Consider the following 19,645-nt stretch of genomic DNA (forward strand, 5'->3'; position numbering starts at 1 on the left):
GTCCAATGCCCAGTATTACAGATGTCAAAAACAGCACCCACATGGACTTCAGTGGCCTGGTCTTAAATTAAGTTGCAATATATGGCTAAAAATACATCATTAAATATTGATGAGATATCATAAATTCTGGTTCATAAGGTGTAGGTACCCCTCTCCCTGTTCACTTTTGCTGCTCCCCAGAAAAGATAACATCTTGGAAAAGGTCTATATTAAACATGCCAATGCAACAGGACCCAGGGGTGAAGGCTCTGGATTGGTGGCCAATCCTGACCCAGTGTACCTCACTCCAGACCCCCTGCCCTCTGCCCCCAGGCCCCAGACCCACAATGTGTGGGGTAGAGGGTGGGTGGGGCAGGGTGGGGTGTGCATGGGGGGCTTTCCCACATTTTTCTCCTTAAAAGGAGAATCAATTTTTAAAGTGTGCTCGCAACCCTTTCATATATTCTTGTGACCCACTTTTGGGTTGCAACCCATGGGTTGAGAAACACTGGACTAGGTGACATCTGCAGGTCCCTTCCAGCTAGGGTTGGGCAATTATTTGGGCCTGTGGGCCACATAGACAGCTTTACTGGGCTGTTGCAGGCCAGGTCAGCACCCTGCCCCCTGTACAACAACTCCCCAAAACTCCCTATGTGGGATGGGGCTGCGGGTGGGTAGGGAGTGGTGTTCAGGAGCGAGCAGGACGAGGCTGGGATCACAAGGTGGTGACAGTACAGAGCTGGGGCCCCAGGCAGAGCCAGGATCCGCTGCCCTTATGCCCTTGTGATGGGGATGGGTTCCATGGGCAGGGGCATGCAGGGAGTGGATCACAGCTCTGCCCTAGCCCCAGCCCCATGCTGTCACTGCCTCAAGATCCTGGCCCCAGCCCTGGCCCTGGATGCAGCTTCCTGTCTGGCTGCATGCCCTGCCCACATCGCTTCTGGCTGGTTTCCCTGGAGACCCTGGGATTGTGGGGTGGTGACAACGTGGGGCTGGCAGTTTGGTGATGCACTGTCTGTATGTCCCTGCCTGCAGAACTGGGGCTCTGCCCCAGCCCCAAGCTGTCACAGCTCTGCGATCCCAGGGTCTCCATGGAGACTGGCTGGGAGTGGCGTGAGCAGGGTGCATAGCTGGCCAGGGAGCTGCATCCAGGGCAAGGTCCAGGATCTTAGGGTGGTGACAGCGTGGGGCCAGGTCTGTGGCACAGCTGCAATCTGCTACACCCCTGCCCACGGAACCCGTGCCTGTTGCAGGGGCAGGCTGGCAATGGATTGTGACTCTGCCCCATGTCCCAGTCCCGTGGTGTCACCAGCCCATAATCCTGGGGTCTCCCTGGCTCTGCCTGCCTGTCTTGCTCCCTGATGCCCCTCCCTGCCAGCTTGCAGCCCCATCCCATCCATCCGGCCATGCACCCTGCCTGCATGGGTCCTGTCCCCAGTAGTGGGTGGGGGGCAGACATGCCGGGGGGGGGGGGGGGTGCCCAGGCAGTGGAGCTGGGTCTGGCAGCATCAGCTAGGAGCCACCACTGCTGGGGCTGCCAGGAAATGGATCCAGGCACTGGACTCCTCCAGCCCGACTGGCCACATGCACCATGGCCTGGGCTGCCCCTTCCCCTTGGCCAGGTGGGACCAAAGGACCCACCACAAGCTGAGCAGGATCCCTCGGAGGCCTGGATTTGGCCTGCAGGCTGTATTTTGCCCACCTCTGTTTCCAGTCCTACTTATCTATGACTCTATGTTACCACTCCAGCTAGCCGCTGTGCTGCAACCTGGGGCCTCCTGTGAAGAACCTCAGCAACCTTTCCTCTTCCTGCAGTAAAACCAAAGCCAACCACAGAAACTCAGAAAAAAGGTAGCAGCAGCGGCAACAACAATCCCCACACAGGCCGTTTTGCCAGCAAAGCAAAATGCTTGTGGCCATTTAGAAACGTGGTGGGGCTCTGGGGCTGCCTCAACCTTGGCAGACCCCAATCATTTCAGAAGGCTGATTTTGGGGAGGGGGGTCATTGTTGAAGCAGGACCCCAGTCATTTTGTAGGGCTGATTTTGGGGAGGAGGGTTGTGGTTGTAGCAGACCCCAGTCATTTTGGAGAGCTGATTTGTGGGGGGTCGTTGTTGAAGCCGGACCCTAGTCATTTTGAAGGAATGATTGGGTGGGGGTCGTGGTTGAGGCAGGACCCGTCATTTCGGAGGGCTGATTTTGTGTGCGCGCGCGTGTGTGTGTGTGGGGGGGGGTCGTGTTGAAGCGGGCAGTCCCTCGGTTAGACACCTTGAAGCCACTCGCTCCCGCACAGGGCGACTGTACCGCCCGGGGGGGTCCAGCCAGACGCGGCCCTTCCTCCCCCCGCCCTGCCGCGGACCGATGCGCGAGGGGGAGGCGGCGAGCCCCGCCGCGCCGCGCCGGGCCGGGCCGGGCTGGGGGAAGGACCAGAAAGGCGAGGAGGAGCCGCGCTCCGCTCTGCTCATGTGACCGGCGGCGGCTCCCGCTCGGGGCAGCCCAGAAATAGCTGTGGTAGCTTTTCCGCTGTCGGGGACTGGGAGCCGGGCCTGGCTCCGGCCGAGGATGCGAAGCGGCTTCTGCCCGAGCAGATGATGGCGATACGCGAGCTGAAAGTGTGTCTGCTCGGAGTGAGTACCGCGGGCCGGGCCGGGCCGGGGCGCGCGGGGAGGGGACCGGCCCGCCGGGAAGTTTGCGGAGGCGGCGCCTCTGTCCCGGGATGCGGGCGGCTGCGGGGCCGGAGCGGCGGCTCTGCCCGCCCCGGGGCGCCGCTTCCCCCCGGCCTCCCTGCGCCTCGCTCCCTCCCCCGGGCCCTTTCCCCCGTGTTTCCTGGGAGAGCCAAGGCTTCCGCTCCCTCATCCAGGGGCTGCTGCTTCACACACGCACTCTCTCTCTCTCTCTCTCTCTACACACACTTTCTCTGTCCGCACACAAGCGCATGCCCCCATGTCATTTGGGACACGTATGTGCACACACTTTGTCTGCACACGCACCCACTCTCTGCACAGACACATGCATACACACTGTGTTTGCACACTCACCCTCTCTCTGTCCACACATGCACACATGCAAGTGCACACACCCGCACAGACCCTCGTCCTCCCTCCCACTCTCTCTCCCTGTCGAGAGGCACGCTCTCTCTGCATGTGCACACTCTCTCTCCCCCTCTCCCGTCAGGCCTTTTAGGGGCTGTTGTTTTTAATCCACCCGTTTTAATGCTAACACGATTGCCACACCATTCGCTAGCTGTGCGGCAGCTGCAAGGCAGTTGGCTGCACGCAGAGGTCACAACAGCTAGAAGAATAGTCCCAACTTGGCTGAACTGGGGCACGCGTCTTCCTTTATTCGCTGCATGGCCCTGGGACATTCCTCCAAGCTGAAACTTGGCCACCGACCCACCAGCCGGCGGCAGGGGGAAGAATGGGCTGGGATGGTTTATTCTTTTTAATAGGAGACCAACTTGTCTGTGGAAATAAGATGCTGCTTTTGGGGCTAGGGAGGAAAAACTTCCCCCCCATACTAGCATATTATCATGGATGACTTGAAGAGAAAGGATCTTTTTGTTTGCTTTTCTTTTGCCTCGCTCGTCTTTAACGGTGAAAATGAGCCTTAGTCAGCTTTGTATCCCCCAGTGTTTTCTATTCGGTCACAAGCCAGTTACAAGATAGCAAACGGTGGAAGGGATTTATTTTTAATAATAAAGTTTTAATTTAAACATGGAAAGTATTTTGAGCAGAGCATAATATCAGTGATGGGGCCTGTCAGCTCTGACAGTTGGCTTCAATGCCTTGATTATCCAGTCCATAATACTTGCCATGTACAAGCGATTTTTGTGTGGTGTGTGTGTGCAGTACACATCACAAGTAGAGTATGAGTCTATCAGCTTTGCTTTGGCACAAATGAAGTACGCTCTCACTTATGAAAGCTTCTACCTCTGAATGGGTTAGTCTAAGGGGACAGATAGAAATTACATTTGTTGTACAATTGGCCCCTTGAATGCGCTGTACAGCTGTGCCCTTACAGAAGGGCATGGCTGCAGGGCACTTTTAAAGTACCCGATTGCGTGAAAATCTGAACCCTTGTTACATGAGGGCTCAGATGAAGGCGCTGCAAAGCAGAGTGCCTTGCCTGATGTCTGTCAGGGCATGCTGGGAGTCCCGGCTTGGTGCTTTCTTCAGAATGGGAAGGGGAGAAGGGAGGGGAGGGAGTTCTATCTGGGGTTTGCCCAGCCTGTGTGGGAGGGTGGGGCAGGGGATTGGAGCCCCCTCTATGTTAGGTTGGGAGTCTCCAATCCATCCACCTCACCCTCCAGCGCAGGCTGAGCAAACCCCAGACCAAGCTCCCTTGCCTGCCATCACCTCCCCTTGCTTCCTTTCCCTTCCTAGTGTGAAGACAGCATTGGAGCTGGGAGTTGGGGTGGGGAGGAGGGAGAGGGGGGCTGCTAGGGGAGAGCAGCTGCAGATATGCAGTTGCTCCAAACTGGAGCTCAATCCCCACCTTCCACCCAACAGCAAACATCTGGGGGGAAATTCTGTAACTCATGGCGCTTTGCAGGGAGTGCCATGAGTTACAGTGGAGGCTGCACATCTGTCAGCGCCCTTAAGTGCCTCCACTACCTTTTGCTTGACATCAGGCTAGCACAGCTAATTACCTGTCAGTAGTGCTTTGTGCTTCAAGCTTTTGTTGCTACAGACCAGAGTAAATAGAGAATTTTCAGAACCTCTTACACTTTAAGCCATGCCTACAATACTGAAACTTGGAGAATAGCTTGTTTCTGTTACCATTGCTTTAGATAAGCCAATGTAACAGCAGTGAGAGAGTTTTAAAATTTTTCCTTAATGTAGAAATGACATTAGTTTTATTCCATATGATCCCTTGTTTCAGCTTCTGTACACCCAATCAAGTTTTGACTAGTGTTTGTTCCATGCTTTTGTGTAACGATTTCAATGGAGTTACCAAAACATGGCCCAATGTAGGCCATGTTTTTTTTTTGTAGGAATTTAATTTTGTATAATGCTAACTGCTTTTTGCTGTTTTTTTGTTTTGTTTTCCTGTTTAGCAGCATTTTTTTAGCATCTGCAACAGTAATGTGCTTAGCTTTGTGTTATGACTCCACTGCCCTCATTTATGGCATGCCTGAAACGAACTATGTCCAAATGTACTGGTGAAACTCCTCTAAAAATATTACTTTAATAAAACATATGTGCATTAAAATTTTTTCAGGGTCTCTATCATGTTTCATGTAAGTTTAAAAAACTGAATGTGTCATGTCAGACGCCCTTTATTTCTCTCTGAAAAGTCTTTGTAAACTAAGTTGAGGACAGTGACCTCTTTTTCATGCAGCGAGTTAAAACCCCCCCACATTCGTCAGATTTTTCAGTGCCCTATACTTTGCTGGCACATACCCTAGTATAAGTGGATACTTTGCCCTGTAGTAAAAGCCAACCCACAGTGCAGGACACTGAGTCCAAAGCATTTGGCAATAAACATTCTTTCCTCCTCAGTAAAAAGCCTTGCATTCATCTTTAAAATGGTATAACTATACAAGTAAATGCACATTAGTGAAACCTGAGAACTCAATGGAAGAAAATATGTAGATGTTGCTTGTTCTTCACAAATAGCAAGTCTTGTGATTTTAAGAGGTAGGAGGAGTTTTGTGAAATTATACTCCTCTTGCACTGAAGTTGTTGCCGTTTTGCAACAATAAATGTACAAGAGGTCTGTGTGGGAATGGTTTGGGTGTCCCTTCCCCTACCCCCTCCAAAAGATATGTAAAGGAAAAGAACATAGAGAACAGCTATATGTTATATGAACATGCAACTATCCAGAATGTTAAAAATCATAGAGTAGCAGAGGAATCTTTTAGGAAGATACCAAGAGCTATAGTTATACTAACCCAGTACTTACTGAGAGGAGGTTCCTGAGCTTCAATGCAGTATAATCCTAGAAAACCATCCACTTCTAATCACAGTAATCCAATTTACCAAGGAAGCTGGCAGTCAGTTTTTCCAAAACCACTATATCCTTTATCTGACAAATCCACTGACCAACTTCAGGCACCGATTTCCAGAACTGGACAGTTGAGTGCTTGCCAGGGTAGACAAGTTCAGTCATTCATTTTCTGGTCTGTTTGAAAGAGCTGTCCACAAGATGCTAATGTAAAAACAAACCTTCAGCTATAACAATAGGAAACGTTTGTTACCATTACCTTTTAGTAGTTTCTAGACCCAATTTCAGAACTTTGTAAAACAATATAAGTCTATTAACAATATACTCAGAAGATCTCCTTGTAATCAATAAAATCTGAGACATCTAAATTGTGTGACACGGGCAAATCCTTTTGTTTGCAAGCAATTGAGATTCTGGGGGTGCATCGGGGAGATTCTATGTCACTGTAGTGTCGGTGGGCACAAACTGTGATGCCGATGTGACTGTACACTAGCAACAAGCTACTTGCTTTAGCAAGTACTAAATGACTGTGCCGTGACAAGTGGGTAGTTGGGTGTACATGTAGACGCGCCCTGTGAGTATCAAGTTTGATCCTAAATCTATCTTCTTCCTCCATTTGTGAGTAAAGCTCTGGCTTCCATTTCTCAGGCAGGCAGGAGGGTCCTCTCTCTCTCATTCCAACCCAGTTTCCATTACAGTCTATAGGCTTGAGCTGTGCAAAGGGACAAGAATCTGTCTGTATTTGCCAACTCAAAAATTCATCACTGGAGAACTCTCAGCTCAAACAAAGCTGGCAGGGCAAACAATTGAAACTCCACCGAAGCATGAATAAGGCATGCACAACCCTGCCATTTCTCTTGCTGCTGACCCTGGAGGACCCAAAACTGCTATTGTAAACTAGAGCAGCATTCCAAGGGTGGGGCTCGGTGGTGTCTAGTGACTGAGGAATGGGGAACTGTAACTATTTTGTTTTTTTTATGCCTCCTATGCTGTGCTAAGCCCAGGAGTGCATCTGGCCCAGTGTCCTTGACTTGTACAGACTGAAGCAAGGTGACCAAGTGGAGGGTCACTCATGAGGCACAAGTGGCTCCAAGGTAGTTCCATTGTGGCTGCTAGTGAAAAACAGGGTAATGCACACAAAGGTGGAGTTGCAGCGCAGGAAGCATAGTAGTATTTGTCACCAATAAGCTCTTAGGCATATACAGCAGGAAGTTTGCCAACCCTGTATTGAAGGCTGGATTTCAGGCCTAGGCTATGTTTCACTTTTTACTCCTAAAAAGTGTGTAGTTCTTTTTTTTCTTTTAAACCCTGGATGGATGTGAAGGAAAGGCAGGATCTCTGTCTGCTTACAAAGCTTGGGGAAGCCTACAGTACTGTACATAAAAGTAACAGGAGAAATCTCCCTCCTTTTATGAGGTGGGGTTCATAAACTTCAGACAGCATTGTAAGATGATTATGTGCTATCAGAACATATACCACCATATACCTAGTGGAGCATGGTACTTTCAACAGAATAGGAGAAGAATGAAAGGGAACCTCATAGCAGTCCCTTTTCATATGAGGAGCTGATGGCCTTACAAAACATGGTGGGGTTTTTTTGTTTTTGTTTTTTTCAGGATTCAGTATGGTAAAATAATTTGAAAGGAAGTGGTTTTTGCTTTATGGTGTACCAGCAAAAAAGTTGAGGCTAGCTTGTAAGGCACAGAGCAGCTAGTTGTGAGTAATCCTGTTTACTTAGAAGTTTGGGTTGTAAATACTTGTCTCATTTGGTGTGGGGCTGATTGTCCTGGGGTTTGACCCAGATCAAAACAGGCCTGGGGAATCATCTTCATTCCAAACTTCATTGTTGCTCTTCTGTCAGAGAGGCACATGCAGCCTGACCTGGGAAAAAGTACAGTAACATTACACATGCACACAACCATGTTTTGGGAAAAAATGTTAGCACATTTTATCCCATATATTTCAGAGGGACTTGAAGTGGGAAACTGGACTTGTAGGTCTGCAGGATGCCAGAACAAACACAGTGTCCACTTAGAGCCTCAGGCATATTACTCTGCAAGGGAGCTCATATCTGTTCCTGCACTTGCTTTCTTCTAACCAAAGCTATGGAACACACCCAAGTAAACTGCCATTCCTGAACAGCTGTATGTGTAGCACAAAAAGGTATTGAAATACATCCATTGCTTTTGCTAGGTTGTGCCATCTTTGCCATCATGTTTACTTCATACTCATTCTCTCCAATCAGCCAGTGTTGTAAGGCATGCTCATTTATCTTGCTTTATGTAGAGGTACCACAGTGTAGAGGCAGCTCTACACCGAATGCTGTGTGTCTTGCTTTGGCTCCTGACACTCCTTTGTGTAGCCCTAGGAACTGAGCTAAAGCTGCATGACAGGTTCTGACATAATTGTTGTATGACAGCCATTGAAGAAATTGCCAGTGTTTGAATTGAGTCTGAGTTCCTTGATTTTTTTGTTACATTTTTGGGGAAACTCGTACCTTGTTTTGGAAGGTGTTTAATTACCAGTAATTTATTAACCTATATCACTCCTTTGCTTTCTTTATGTGCCAAGTATTTATGTTATACCTGTTTATATATTGCTGTGTGTTATATGCATGTGTAGGAATCATATAGTAAGTTAAAGAAATTTAATATATAATAAAGATGGTATGTTTCAGTGTGCTTTTATATACACACATGGATCAAACTTTCAGGAATCCATGGGTTAAGCAGAAATAAGGAGAGGCAATTTAAGTACTAATGTTAGGATAGAAGTTGTAAGCCTTAGACAAAGGAAAGGAATGTAGGATCATAAGATCATAAGAAAGTAGGGATGGAAGGGAATTAATGGGGTGATCTAGCCTAGCCCTCTGCTCAAGCAGGATCATTGCTGACTAAACCATCCCAGGCTGTCTGTCTGTCTGTCTAACCTGTTTTTGAAAATTTCCAGGGATGGAAGTTCCGCAGCTTCTCTAGGTAGACTGTTCCAATGCTTGACGCTCATGGTCAGAAAGTTTCTTCTAATCTCCAACCTAATTTCCTTTGCTGCAGTTTGAGGCCACTTCTCGTAGTAGTGTGTCCCCTATGGCTACAGAGAAAAAGCTGTCTCCATCTTCTGTATAATCACTCTTTAAATATTTGAAGACTGATATCAAATTCCCCCTCAGTTTTCTCCAGACTAAATAACCCTAGTTCTTTCAGTCTTTACTCGTAAGTCATCTTCTTCTAATAATCTTTTGTTTTTCTGCACTGGACTTTTTCCAATCTATCCACATCCTTCTTGAAGTGGGACACAGGACTCCAGGTGAGGCCTCACCAGTGCTAAATAGAGTGAAATAATTACTTTCCTTAATTTGCAAGTGACACTGCTTGATACAACCCAGTATGCTGTTGTCTTGTTTTATAACAAAAGCACAGTGTTGGCTCTCATTCAGCTTCTGGTCCACTGTAACCCCCAGGTCCTCCTCTACAGTACTGCAGCCCAGCCAGTTGTTCCCCAGTTTGTGCATGGAATTATTCTGTCCCAAATGCAGGACTTATGCTTGTTCTTGTTGAATTTCATCTGCTTGATTGTAGACCATTTCTCATTTATCCAGGTCATTATGTATCCTAGTCCTACCCTTCTGAGTTTTTGTAACTCCACCCAACTTGGTTTCATCTGCAAGTTTGCTTAGCATGCATTTGATCCATTTGTCCAGAACATTAGTGAAGCTATTAAACAACACTGGACCCAGGACAGACTGTAGGGGAGCCCCACTGATACTTGCTTCCAAATAGACATTGAGCCATTGATGACTGCTTGTTGAGCAGGATGATCCAACCAACTTTGTATCTACCTTATAGTACGTTCATCTTTGCTTTCTGATGAGGATGTAATGACAGACAGTTTCAAATGCCTTTCTAAAGTCTGTTGAATCCCCTGCTTGCCCCCATCAGTGCTGATCTGATATGGACCAATATATCAGTGTACCTCTACAAATGGACTAAGAGTGAACAAGGAATATCTTGAGCAAGAGAATGGCTCTCTGCTAATTTGAGCTGGATCTGCTGGACCCAGCCAGCATAGGACAGCTAGAATTTTTTCCTTGTGTGCCCAAATTGTAAGTATTCTAATCAGATGCTTGTAAATGTAACTATGTGGATTCAGACATTGATAATTGCTGTGATACATAACTAGTATTTTTATAACATTTTAAAAAATTCCTAAGAGATAACTACTACTGGCCTTTGGATTAAATGAAGAAGTTTTAGCTGAATTATTGACATGGTCAATCAGATTCCAGCACCACGTATCAATTTGAGGTATTTGTACTTACAGACCACTGAGAAGTCCGAGTTCTAATTTAGGTGGTTATGTAATTTAGGTTGCCTGCTAATTTTAAGGAGAAGCAAATTTCTCTGGCATTCCATCTTGATGGCATGATAAACTAAGGAAAAAGGTGAGGGCCTGGGTTGCACAGGATACAGACCAATTTGTTGTCACAAAATATTTCTGTAAAACTGTGAACCACTTAATGTACCTTTTAACTTAGCCGTTATACTGAAAGTGTGTGTGACTGAAAAACTTTAAATTCTACTAATGTTCATAAACCAAACCAAATTAACCCTGATCTACGTCCAGAAACGTTTATGTTGTTGTTTATGTTGTGGTCCTTTGAGGTTTCAGTCCAAAGTAGGGCACCATGTATATGGTCATGTAAACATTAAAGCAAAGAGCTTACCTGATGAAAGAAATAACAATCTAAGAACTGTACAGCACCTGGATCTATTCATATGAGTATTCATACTGACACAGGACTGCAGTAAAGCCAGTTTGCCTCCACTTGAATGCAGAAGGCCATTCACATAATCATTTGGAATATTGTGGCCCAAATCAAGAAGAAAAAACCTACCCCCCCCCCCCCCCCCAAGCAAAGATCTAACAGAGAGGTGCAGAAACCCAGGGATGACAGGAAAAGGACCACAGTTTTGTTTTTGTTAAATGTACAAACATCTTACAAACTTTTTAATTTTATTTACTGAATGGGAATCTGAGCGAACAAAGAAGATTGAGTCACTGATGGCCTCTTTTCCTGTTAATGATTCATTCTGTCTCTTGTTCATTCCTGTTACTAAAATAAATAAATAAATATTAAAAAAAATACCAGAAAGGCTTCTCTTAGCCTAAATATGGAATGTCCACAGTCCCATTTTCCTGATTTACCACTGAAAGGGTCAGGCTAAGAGAAGAATGCAGAGGACTGGGATTTATTGGGGGATGGGGTGGGAATTGCTTAGAAAAATCAATTGTATATCTATGGAGAAATAGCATTTGTTTCTTTTTGTATTGGTAAACACAAATGTTTAGGAACCTTTTCCTGTTTAGTTTTAAAAGGGCTCAGTGAGTCTCTTACAAATGGTGGTATTCAGATTGTTACAACACAGGCAGTTAGTTAAGCACACATTTAAACAATAGATCTGCTATAGACCTCATGCTGCAGAGTCCATAATTTCATTTTGACCTTAGATCTAATGCTTTCCTAAAGAATTTCCAATACTACTTATTATTATTCATATCTTCCAAAGGTTCTGGGTGAAATTACTTAGTAAAATGACTCAATTGCTTTTTGACCTGAAACATCCTTCTAGGAAAAAATAAATTCTTCTTTCAGTTTCACCAGTACAACCAAACTGAAAGCATCAAGATTGCTCAAGCATAACAGAAGATAGAACATGGTCCAGAAGTTTTGTTTTTTTGCTAATTAAAAAAGCTTTTAAAATTAGAAACCTCTTGCTACTAATAACCACTCCCAACAGGGTTTTTTTTGTGTAGCTGTCTTGTTCAGAACACTGTGTGTCAGGTTGTGCTTAATTTTTATCTAGAAGTTACTTATTATACTTGTTTACTAAATCAAGTCTTGATGTACAATGCGGCTGTAATCAGTAAATAACGTGCAAGTTGTTGTTATCTGTTAGTTCTTTTTTTTCTTTTTACTTTCCAGAATGTTACAAATCATGTGTGTGGGTTATTTTTTTTATTTTGTTTTTATCTTTTTGTACCAACTCAGTATTGACTGAAGAGCTGTCACTTTTCTTCTGGTGATTCAGAGAAAATTAAATTTTTAATCTTCCTACCAAAAGGAGGAAGTAGAATTAATATTAAACTCCATTTTGTATATACCACTTGAATATCATTTTAGGCTTTGCTAAGGTAACTGGCTCAGGCAAATTGCACAAAGCAATCAAAACCCTTCCGTGTAAAATCTTGTGGTGCTTTCAGGTGGTCATAAGATGATTGATTCCTTACTGTTCACATCTACTCACTGAAAGCTTCTGATTTGTGGACTTTTCCTAATCATTTAATACAACTTTTTTCTTCTAAGGACTAACCAGAAATTAAACAAAGTATTCTTAAGCATTTATCTTTTGTATTTATAAAAACACTTGTGTAGAACTCAATTTTGTTTCACACTTTTTCTTTAGAACAGACACAATTTTGTTTAAAAAAAACTACATGAAGTTCATTGAAAAGTAAGGGAACGCTTAATACCATAGTTGTCATAAGGTAGTATTTCCTTCTTTAATAACATCTTTTCCTTTTCATAAAATTAAATCTAACCAATATGGTCACATAGGCCCAGGTTTTGAAAACAGGTAAACTACACTATGTACAGGTAAATCCCAATTTCTGCAAATACCAGTATGTGCATATGCAAAACATGGGTTGAATGCCTATTTTGACCTTGTACATGGGCCAATTGTTACAGTCTTTCATGCATAAATATAAAACTCCGGCTTGGCTGCAAGAATACATATTTATATTCTTCTGTAGAGGCACAGAATGTTTCATCCACGTTGGTATGTATCCAGGCTCCAATGTGCACCTACATATTGGAAAATCTGTGTCTGTGTTATCACAATGCTTAAGTAAATTCTAAAGGAGAATAAAACTGTATATCAATTAATAGCTGTACCCTGAAAGATGTATATCTATATCTTTCAAACTTATGCACTTACTGCCAAAAGCCACAAATAAGTCTAATGAAAATTCCTCCTAGGAAAGTGTTGCTCATTCTCATTAGCAGGGATCCTGGTTTTCCATGATAAAAAGCTGCAAATTCTCTGATAAAAATCCCCAAATCCATAATTAAAATTAAAGGCCCCCCCACCATCCCTGCTGGCGCCCCTCACTTTCCCCCACATCCTCCTCAGCCCTACTGGTGCCCCTCTTTGCCCCCACAACAGCCCTCCGGCCCTGCTTGTGCCCCTTGCCTCTCACCCACAGCGCCTGCCCCCTTGTCTTGCCAGAGGGGGCCCCCAGCTGCCAGGGCTATGGGACCAGGGACCCAGGTCCACAGCTCCCTGCCCCCAACAGAAGGCAGCTGCAGTAGGAGTATGGAGCCAGCTCCCCCATTACTGCTACCTTCTGCTGACTTGGGCAGGGGTGGGGCTGGCTCCTGGGTGACGTGTACTCCTGAGGAGCAAGGGGGACCCGTGCCCCCAGATCTGTATGGGGGGGCGGGCTGCGGGCTTGAGCTCCCTCCCTGCTTCCCCGTCGCGGGGCTTCTGTAGCCCTGCAGGCAAGACCCAGCATAGCTGGGTACAGCAGGGCCGTGCCAGGATCTCCTTGCCCCCTGCCATGCCTCCTGCACCTGCTGCTGCTCGGAGTGATGGAGCCCCATGCCGCTTTCCTCAGTGTAGCCCCGTGTACAGGAGGCGCATCACTGGGGCAGCGCAGAGTGAGCAGCTGCTAGGAGATCCCCACGCGGCTCCTCTCTCCCCAGCTGCACCGAGTCGTGGGGAGGGGAGTAGGGCTCCCCTCCCCATGACCCGGCATGGCTGGGGAGAGAGGAACCGCGTGGGGATCTTCTGTCGGCTTCTTGCTCCATGCTGCCCCAGGGATGCATGCAGGGCTGTACTGAGGGAAGCGGTGCGGAGCTCCACCACTCAGAGCAGTGGCAGGTGCAGTGGGGGCCAAGGAGATCCTGGCGTGGCCCCACCGTTCCCAGCCTTGCCGAGTCTTGCCTGCAGGGCTACAACAGTCCCACGGCAGGGAGCAGGGAGGGAGCTCAAACCCACAGCCTGCCCCCCGTACAGATTTGGGAGCACGGGTCCTGCTTGCCCCCGTAGAGTGAAAAACACTGAGTGTCCTGAGTGCGCAGCTGGCTCCACATCTCCCTGCTCCTGGCTGGCACCTCCACGTGTGGCTTCCCTTAATGGCTGCTAGAGCTGCTTTGGTTTCACCTGTCCCTGGCTGGGTACTCTGGCCACGAGCGGGGAGATGTGGAGCTGGCCAGGCACTCCGTGTATTTCCCCAACACCTCCCTGCTTGCGGCCAGAGTGCCCAGCTGGCTCCACATCTCCCCGCTCATGGCTGGAGTGCCTGGCCAGGGGCATGTGAAACCTAAGCAGCTCTAGCAGCCCTTAAGGGAAGCCACATGTGGAGGCACCGGCCAGGCACTCTGTGTATTTCCCCAACACTTCCCTGCTCCCTCAGCCCCCAACCAGCTTCCCCCCCAGCCCTGCCCTGCAACCCCCCCAGCCCCCTGAAAGCCCCACTTACTAGTTCACTGGCTCCAGGAGAAAAGTGAGCCTGACAAGCCTTGTGACTGACTAAAAGCCACAGGCTACGCCCTTCACCCCTCTGCCTCTGCCTCCCCCTGCCCCTCCGGGCAGGGTTGGGGCTTTCCTGCCCTTTTTGCAAACAACTCTTGCAGGCTGGAACTCAGCCAGCCTGCAGAGCTCTTTGGAAAAGGGGGAAATCTGCAGGTTTCTCTGCTAAAACAGAAAATCCACATTTTCTCCAATAAAACCAGGACATCCATGGTTTTCTCTGTTTTTCCATTGGAAATGGAAAATGTGGATCCCTGCTCATTAGTGATAAAATCAGTGAACGAATCAGATTCTGTGTCTTCAGTCCTTTGTAATACATAATGTTGTGTTTTTAGTACTCTAATATTCTATACTGCTCTGAGCCACGTACAGTTTAGCTGAAATTGTTCTCACTACTATTAAACTGCTGATTTCCTTTGTGCTAGTTGCAGTAGATGTAGGGATGCCTCTTCTTTGGAATCTTGCCAGTTTGTTCTTCAATGGCTCCATCAGGTCCTTATGGTTCAGTAGTTCATGGGCGTAGGTATTTCTGGCTTGTTGTCAAGTATTCTTGAAATACATCCTTAAAACATTGGATAGGGCCATAACAGATGTTGTCTCTCCTCCCATGTTAAGGATATTCAGGTGTTGCATTGAGATTAGGTACCTTGCTTAACACTGCCCTGCTGCCCAACAGCACACAGTGCTTCTGTGCATCAACTACTGTGAACTCCTGGAGATAGTTTCGTAGTTGGTAGGGTCAGAAGGGACCTGAGCAGATTATCAAGTCCGACCTCCTGCCGTAGCAAGGAAGAGTACTGGGGTCAAACGACTCCGGCAAGGTGATCATCCAGCCTCCTTTTAAAGACCCCCAGTGTAGGAGCCAGAACCACTTCTCTTGGAAGTTGGTTCCAGATCCTAGCCACCCTGACAGTGAAGTAGCACCTCCTGATATCTAGCCTGAATCTACTCTCTGCCAGCTCGTGACTGTTATTTCTTGTCACTTCTAGAAGTGCTTGGGGGAACAGGGACTCTCCCAATGCTTACTGGTCCCCGCTGACTACTTTGTAAACGGCCACTAGATCCCCCCTCAGCCTTCTCTTGTGGAGGCTGAACAGGTTCAGGTCCCATAGCCTCTCCTCGTAGGGCCTGCCCTTCTTACCCCTGATCATGTGGGTGGCCCTCCTCTGGACCCTCTCCATGTTGTCCACATCCCTCCCGAAGTGCGGTACCCAGAACTGGATGCAGTACTCCAACTGCGGCCTGACCAGTGTCGCATAGAGGGGGAGGATCACCTCCTTGGACCTGCTTGAGATGCATCTGTGGATGCATGACAAAGTACGGTTGGCCTTCCTGACTGCGTCCCCACACTGTCGACCCATGTTCATTTTGGTATCAGTAATGACTCCGAGATCCTTTTCTGCCTCTGCACTGACGAGAAGAGAGATTATGTCTTTTATCAAAGATATTTGTTTACTAATCTCAGAATGGCTTTATTGTACATAAGCATTACATGTCTTCCTTTTAATACTGTTGTTTAACAATGTTGCTGAGATTACACTGCAGCTGCTTTCATAAGGTAACGTACCTGGAATACAGTTTGCCATAAATTTTGTAAATATTTCATGACTGGCAGCTTGCCTTCTGTGACGTTTATACATTTAGTCTTTCCATTTGAAATCACAGTGCAGTTACCCATCTCCTCACTGGAGGTCTCTATGGCTTCAATCATTTTATGTATCCCTACTTTTCTTTTTCTTGGGGGAGCTGCAGTATTAAGAAAGGAGGGGCATTTTTCTTTCTGCCTTTCATATTGCCTTCTCTAGTACAAAATACTAGATTGGGGGTGCCCAGCATTGGTGCCATGCAGCATGGGTGCCACAAGTAGTTTGGGGAGCCTCTGTGCATATAGCAAGCAGCAGATTGGGGAGGGGACAGACAGCACAGTGGCAGATTGGGCAGGGGGCAGAAAGCAGAGTATCAGATTGGACAGGGAGCACAGGGCAGGAAGCAGAAAGCTGAGCATCCGATTGGGTAAGGGAAAGGGATTGGAATGGCATTTGGAGGGTGCAGGGCTAATTTGTGGCACATCTACCAAAAAGGTTGACCTCTACTGTTTTAGGTCATTGATGCTTACATTCCAATTGGTTCATTTTTGTCCTGCTTCTAGTATTCCTTTAGCCTTTGCCTTTGGAATTGGATAAAATTGTTCTGATCCCTTTTCCTAAACAGTTCTGCTGCTCATGTGATTTAGATGAGTTTCTCTATGGCTAGATCTATTTCTTTCAACAATCTGCCTGTAACAGGGAGATGTAGTAGCAGGGAAGCCCCAGGTGAAGGAGAAGACTGCTCATGATGGACTGGCTATAGGGCAAGGGTGGGCAAAATACGGCCCGGGGGCCAGATCTGGCCCACCAGGCCATTCTTTCCGGCCCACGGGGCCCTAAAAATTTAGAAAATTAATATTTATTTGCTACTGGCTGCCTGCCAAAGATGACAGGATCTGGGGCAGTAGCACCCAGGGGAAGCCAGCGGCAGGACCCAGCAGCAAGGCCCAACCAGCCCCACTCCCACCAACCAGAAGCTCCTGCCTAGCAGAGGCTTCTGGCCTGGGACCATGTGGCTGTTCCTGCTTCCCTGTGCCAGAGAGGGAAATGTGGCCCTCGATAGCTTGCCAAAACTCGGTAAGCGGCCCCCCACCCGAAATAATTGCCCGCCCCTGCTATAGGGGAATAGGCAGCCAGGGCCTCATGGATAGCAAGTGCCTATTGCAGGGTTAGCTGCCTAGCAATAGTACAATAGGGCAGAGCCCTGCTTAGGCAGTAGGGACACTACTAAGACAGCAGGGTAACAGCAGTAAGCCGCCCTGAATGGAAACCTCTGTGTGTGCCTGGAGAGTTGCCTGACAGGAGGGGGCAGGGCTTAAGATCATAAAGCCTGAGCCCAGGCAGTCAGTAGGCAGTAAGGGAAGAACTCTGTAACAGGATGGCTGTAGGAGAGCAACTGGTTGATAACTGAGCTGCCCTGGGAACTGCAAGCAAGGTATCTAGCGCTTCCAGGGAAGTAAGACCCAGTACGTGGGAGAGTTCTGTTGTACAGCCAAGGAGCTGGTGCTTATGTTTGGGCCCCAGTGTGGGGATAGTTTTAGTTGCAGCCAGTGGGCTTGTATTTTGGTTTAAGGTTTAAAATAGAGGACTGGGAGTAGCTAATGGGAAGGTCTGGAGGCCACAGAACATGCCCAATAAGATATCTGAGGCCTTGAGCACTGCCATGGGCCAGACACAAGTTGCAGGGGTGCCTGAAGGTCACAAGGTATTCTGAGCCCTGCCAATGGCTGGAGCTTATGACACAGGCAGGTGGAGACTGAGAAGGTCAGAGCCTGAGCTAGGAGAGAGAATAGAGTCAGCCTGAAGCTGGGAGGGCTAAGGGCCAGAGCCCGAGAGGGTTGAAGCCAGGGGCCCAGAGCCCAAAAAGGGCAAAACTAGGGCCAAGGGCCCAGTGCTCAAGAAGGGGCGAGACGGGCTGGAGACCTAAAGCCAGGTCTGGAGCAGTAGGCTTAGGCTAAGGGGGCCAGCTAGAGGAAAGGGGCGGAGGCTGGGAAGGCTGAGACCCCAACAAAGGTGGAGAGGCCTAAGGAGGCCTGCCCCGAAAGTGATTGACCGATAACATCTGCAAGACATGGGCATGGCTGCAGGGGCAGAAGGAGGCCACCCTGAAGGCAACAGGTGCCCTGGGGCACAGGCAAGCCAGAAAAGCTTTCTTAGCGTGAGAGGCAGAATTGAGACTAATGGGATTTGGGAGGGATGTGCTGGCAGAAAGACAGATGAGAGATCACTCGAGGACCCTAGGGCAGCCTCCCCTTTCACAGATCTGCTGCTTACGTCAAGGCATGGCACATGAGGGAAAATAGAGGGAACCCAGGGAGCTGGAGTGGGGCAGGAGCCAGAAGTAGGGATCATATCCATAAATGATATTTAGTTAGAGAATCTTGAATGCCTTCAAATCATGTAGATGCCAGAGTTCTCAACTCTGGAATATAAGTATCTCTTTCCAATTCTGCTGCTCAGTTTCAAGTTAAGAAAAAGGGTCTTTTTACAGTTCTGTTCTGCTTGTATTCCCAGTAACATCAAATATTTTTGTCAGCAGTTATATGCTTACAGGCTTTCTTCCTGACAAAAGTAACTCACCCACTTTTCATCCTTTTTTCTCCAATGAAATACAAGGGTCAGTCTGAAAGTAATGCCTCCTATTATTTTTTTCCACAGGCAAACTTTCTTAGTATTTGAGCTGCCTGTTTGTGACACTGCCATTCTCACCAGTCTGCCAGAACAACTTTGGAGTAAATCATAATACCATATTTTCTCACATACAACACACCACTTTTTTTTTCCAAAACAGTTTCTGCTGCTTATCAGGCAAAAGAGTAAAGTTTATCATGCTTCACAGGGAGCAGAACAATGAACAGGCTTAGCTGCCTAGCTGCTGTTACTCAGTTACTATTGCAAGTAAGAATATTTTTTTCTTCATTCTGCATTTCAGACAAGGTGTATATCTTTTTCCAGGCTATGTTGTATGTGAGAAAATATGCTATATTGTTCTTGAATAAATCAGTAGTGTTCTTTGTAGTAACCTGCACAGAACTTGGAGTACTGATTTCAACAGGAAGAGCTGAAACAGTAGACCCAGAATCTGCCTTTACATGACTTGAAATAGAACTGCAGTGGGTACGTCTACACGAGACATTTACTGCGTAGTAGACTAATTAGCGGCACAGTAAACCTCTTGCGTCTACTCGTGCACCCCTACTAGGTCGGAGTAAACAAATTTACTCTACAGCAAGATACTTGTACAAGTACTATCCTGCTGCAGAATAAAATGCTCTGCAGTAGCGCATGTGTAGATTCTGCCCTGTCTGGCTGGGACACAAGGGTGCTTCAGTCTGGGGGCTATCTGTTGCCTAGACCTGTACTGAAGCACCCTTATGCCCATCCAGCCCCTCCACAGCAGGTTGAGCCAGAAAGAGCAGCCCCAGGCTGGCAAGCTGACCCCCCAGGCCCTCTGCCAGCCAGGGCTGAATCGACCTGGCCTAACGTGCCGCGCTCCTATGTCCTAGAGAAGGGTAGAGGGTGGGACGTACTGATATCCTCATCG

The 19,645-nt window shown here is 47.4% G+C and overlaps 1 protein-coding gene across 2 annotated transcripts in view; it reads left to right on the top strand.

The window, feature by feature from the left end:
* Positions 1 to 2,299: 2,299 nt before the first annotated feature.
* RAB31 (RAB31, member RAS oncogene family) overlaps positions 2,300 to 19,645 on the top strand; it is a 126,584-nt gene continuing 109,238 nt past the window's right edge. The window contains exon 1 of one of the 2 annotated variants that reach the window (XM_019490558.2): positions 2,300 to 2,590. In XM_019490558.2, coding sequence (XP_019346103.1) covers positions 2,567 to 2,590 — 24 coding nt within the window. In that variant the 5' untranslated portion in view covers positions 2,300 to 2,566. Of the gene's footprint in view, positions 2,606 to 19,645 lie in introns of both variants that reach the window. The other variant, XM_006262860.4, reaches the window with a different exon arrangement.

The sequence above is a fragment of the Alligator mississippiensis genome, chromosome 3 (assembly GCF_030867095.1).
Source record: "Alligator mississippiensis isolate rAllMis1 chromosome 3, rAllMis1, whole genome shotgun sequence".
In the NCBI taxonomy this organism is placed as follows: Eukaryota; Metazoa; Chordata; order Crocodylia; family Alligatoridae; genus Alligator; species Alligator mississippiensis.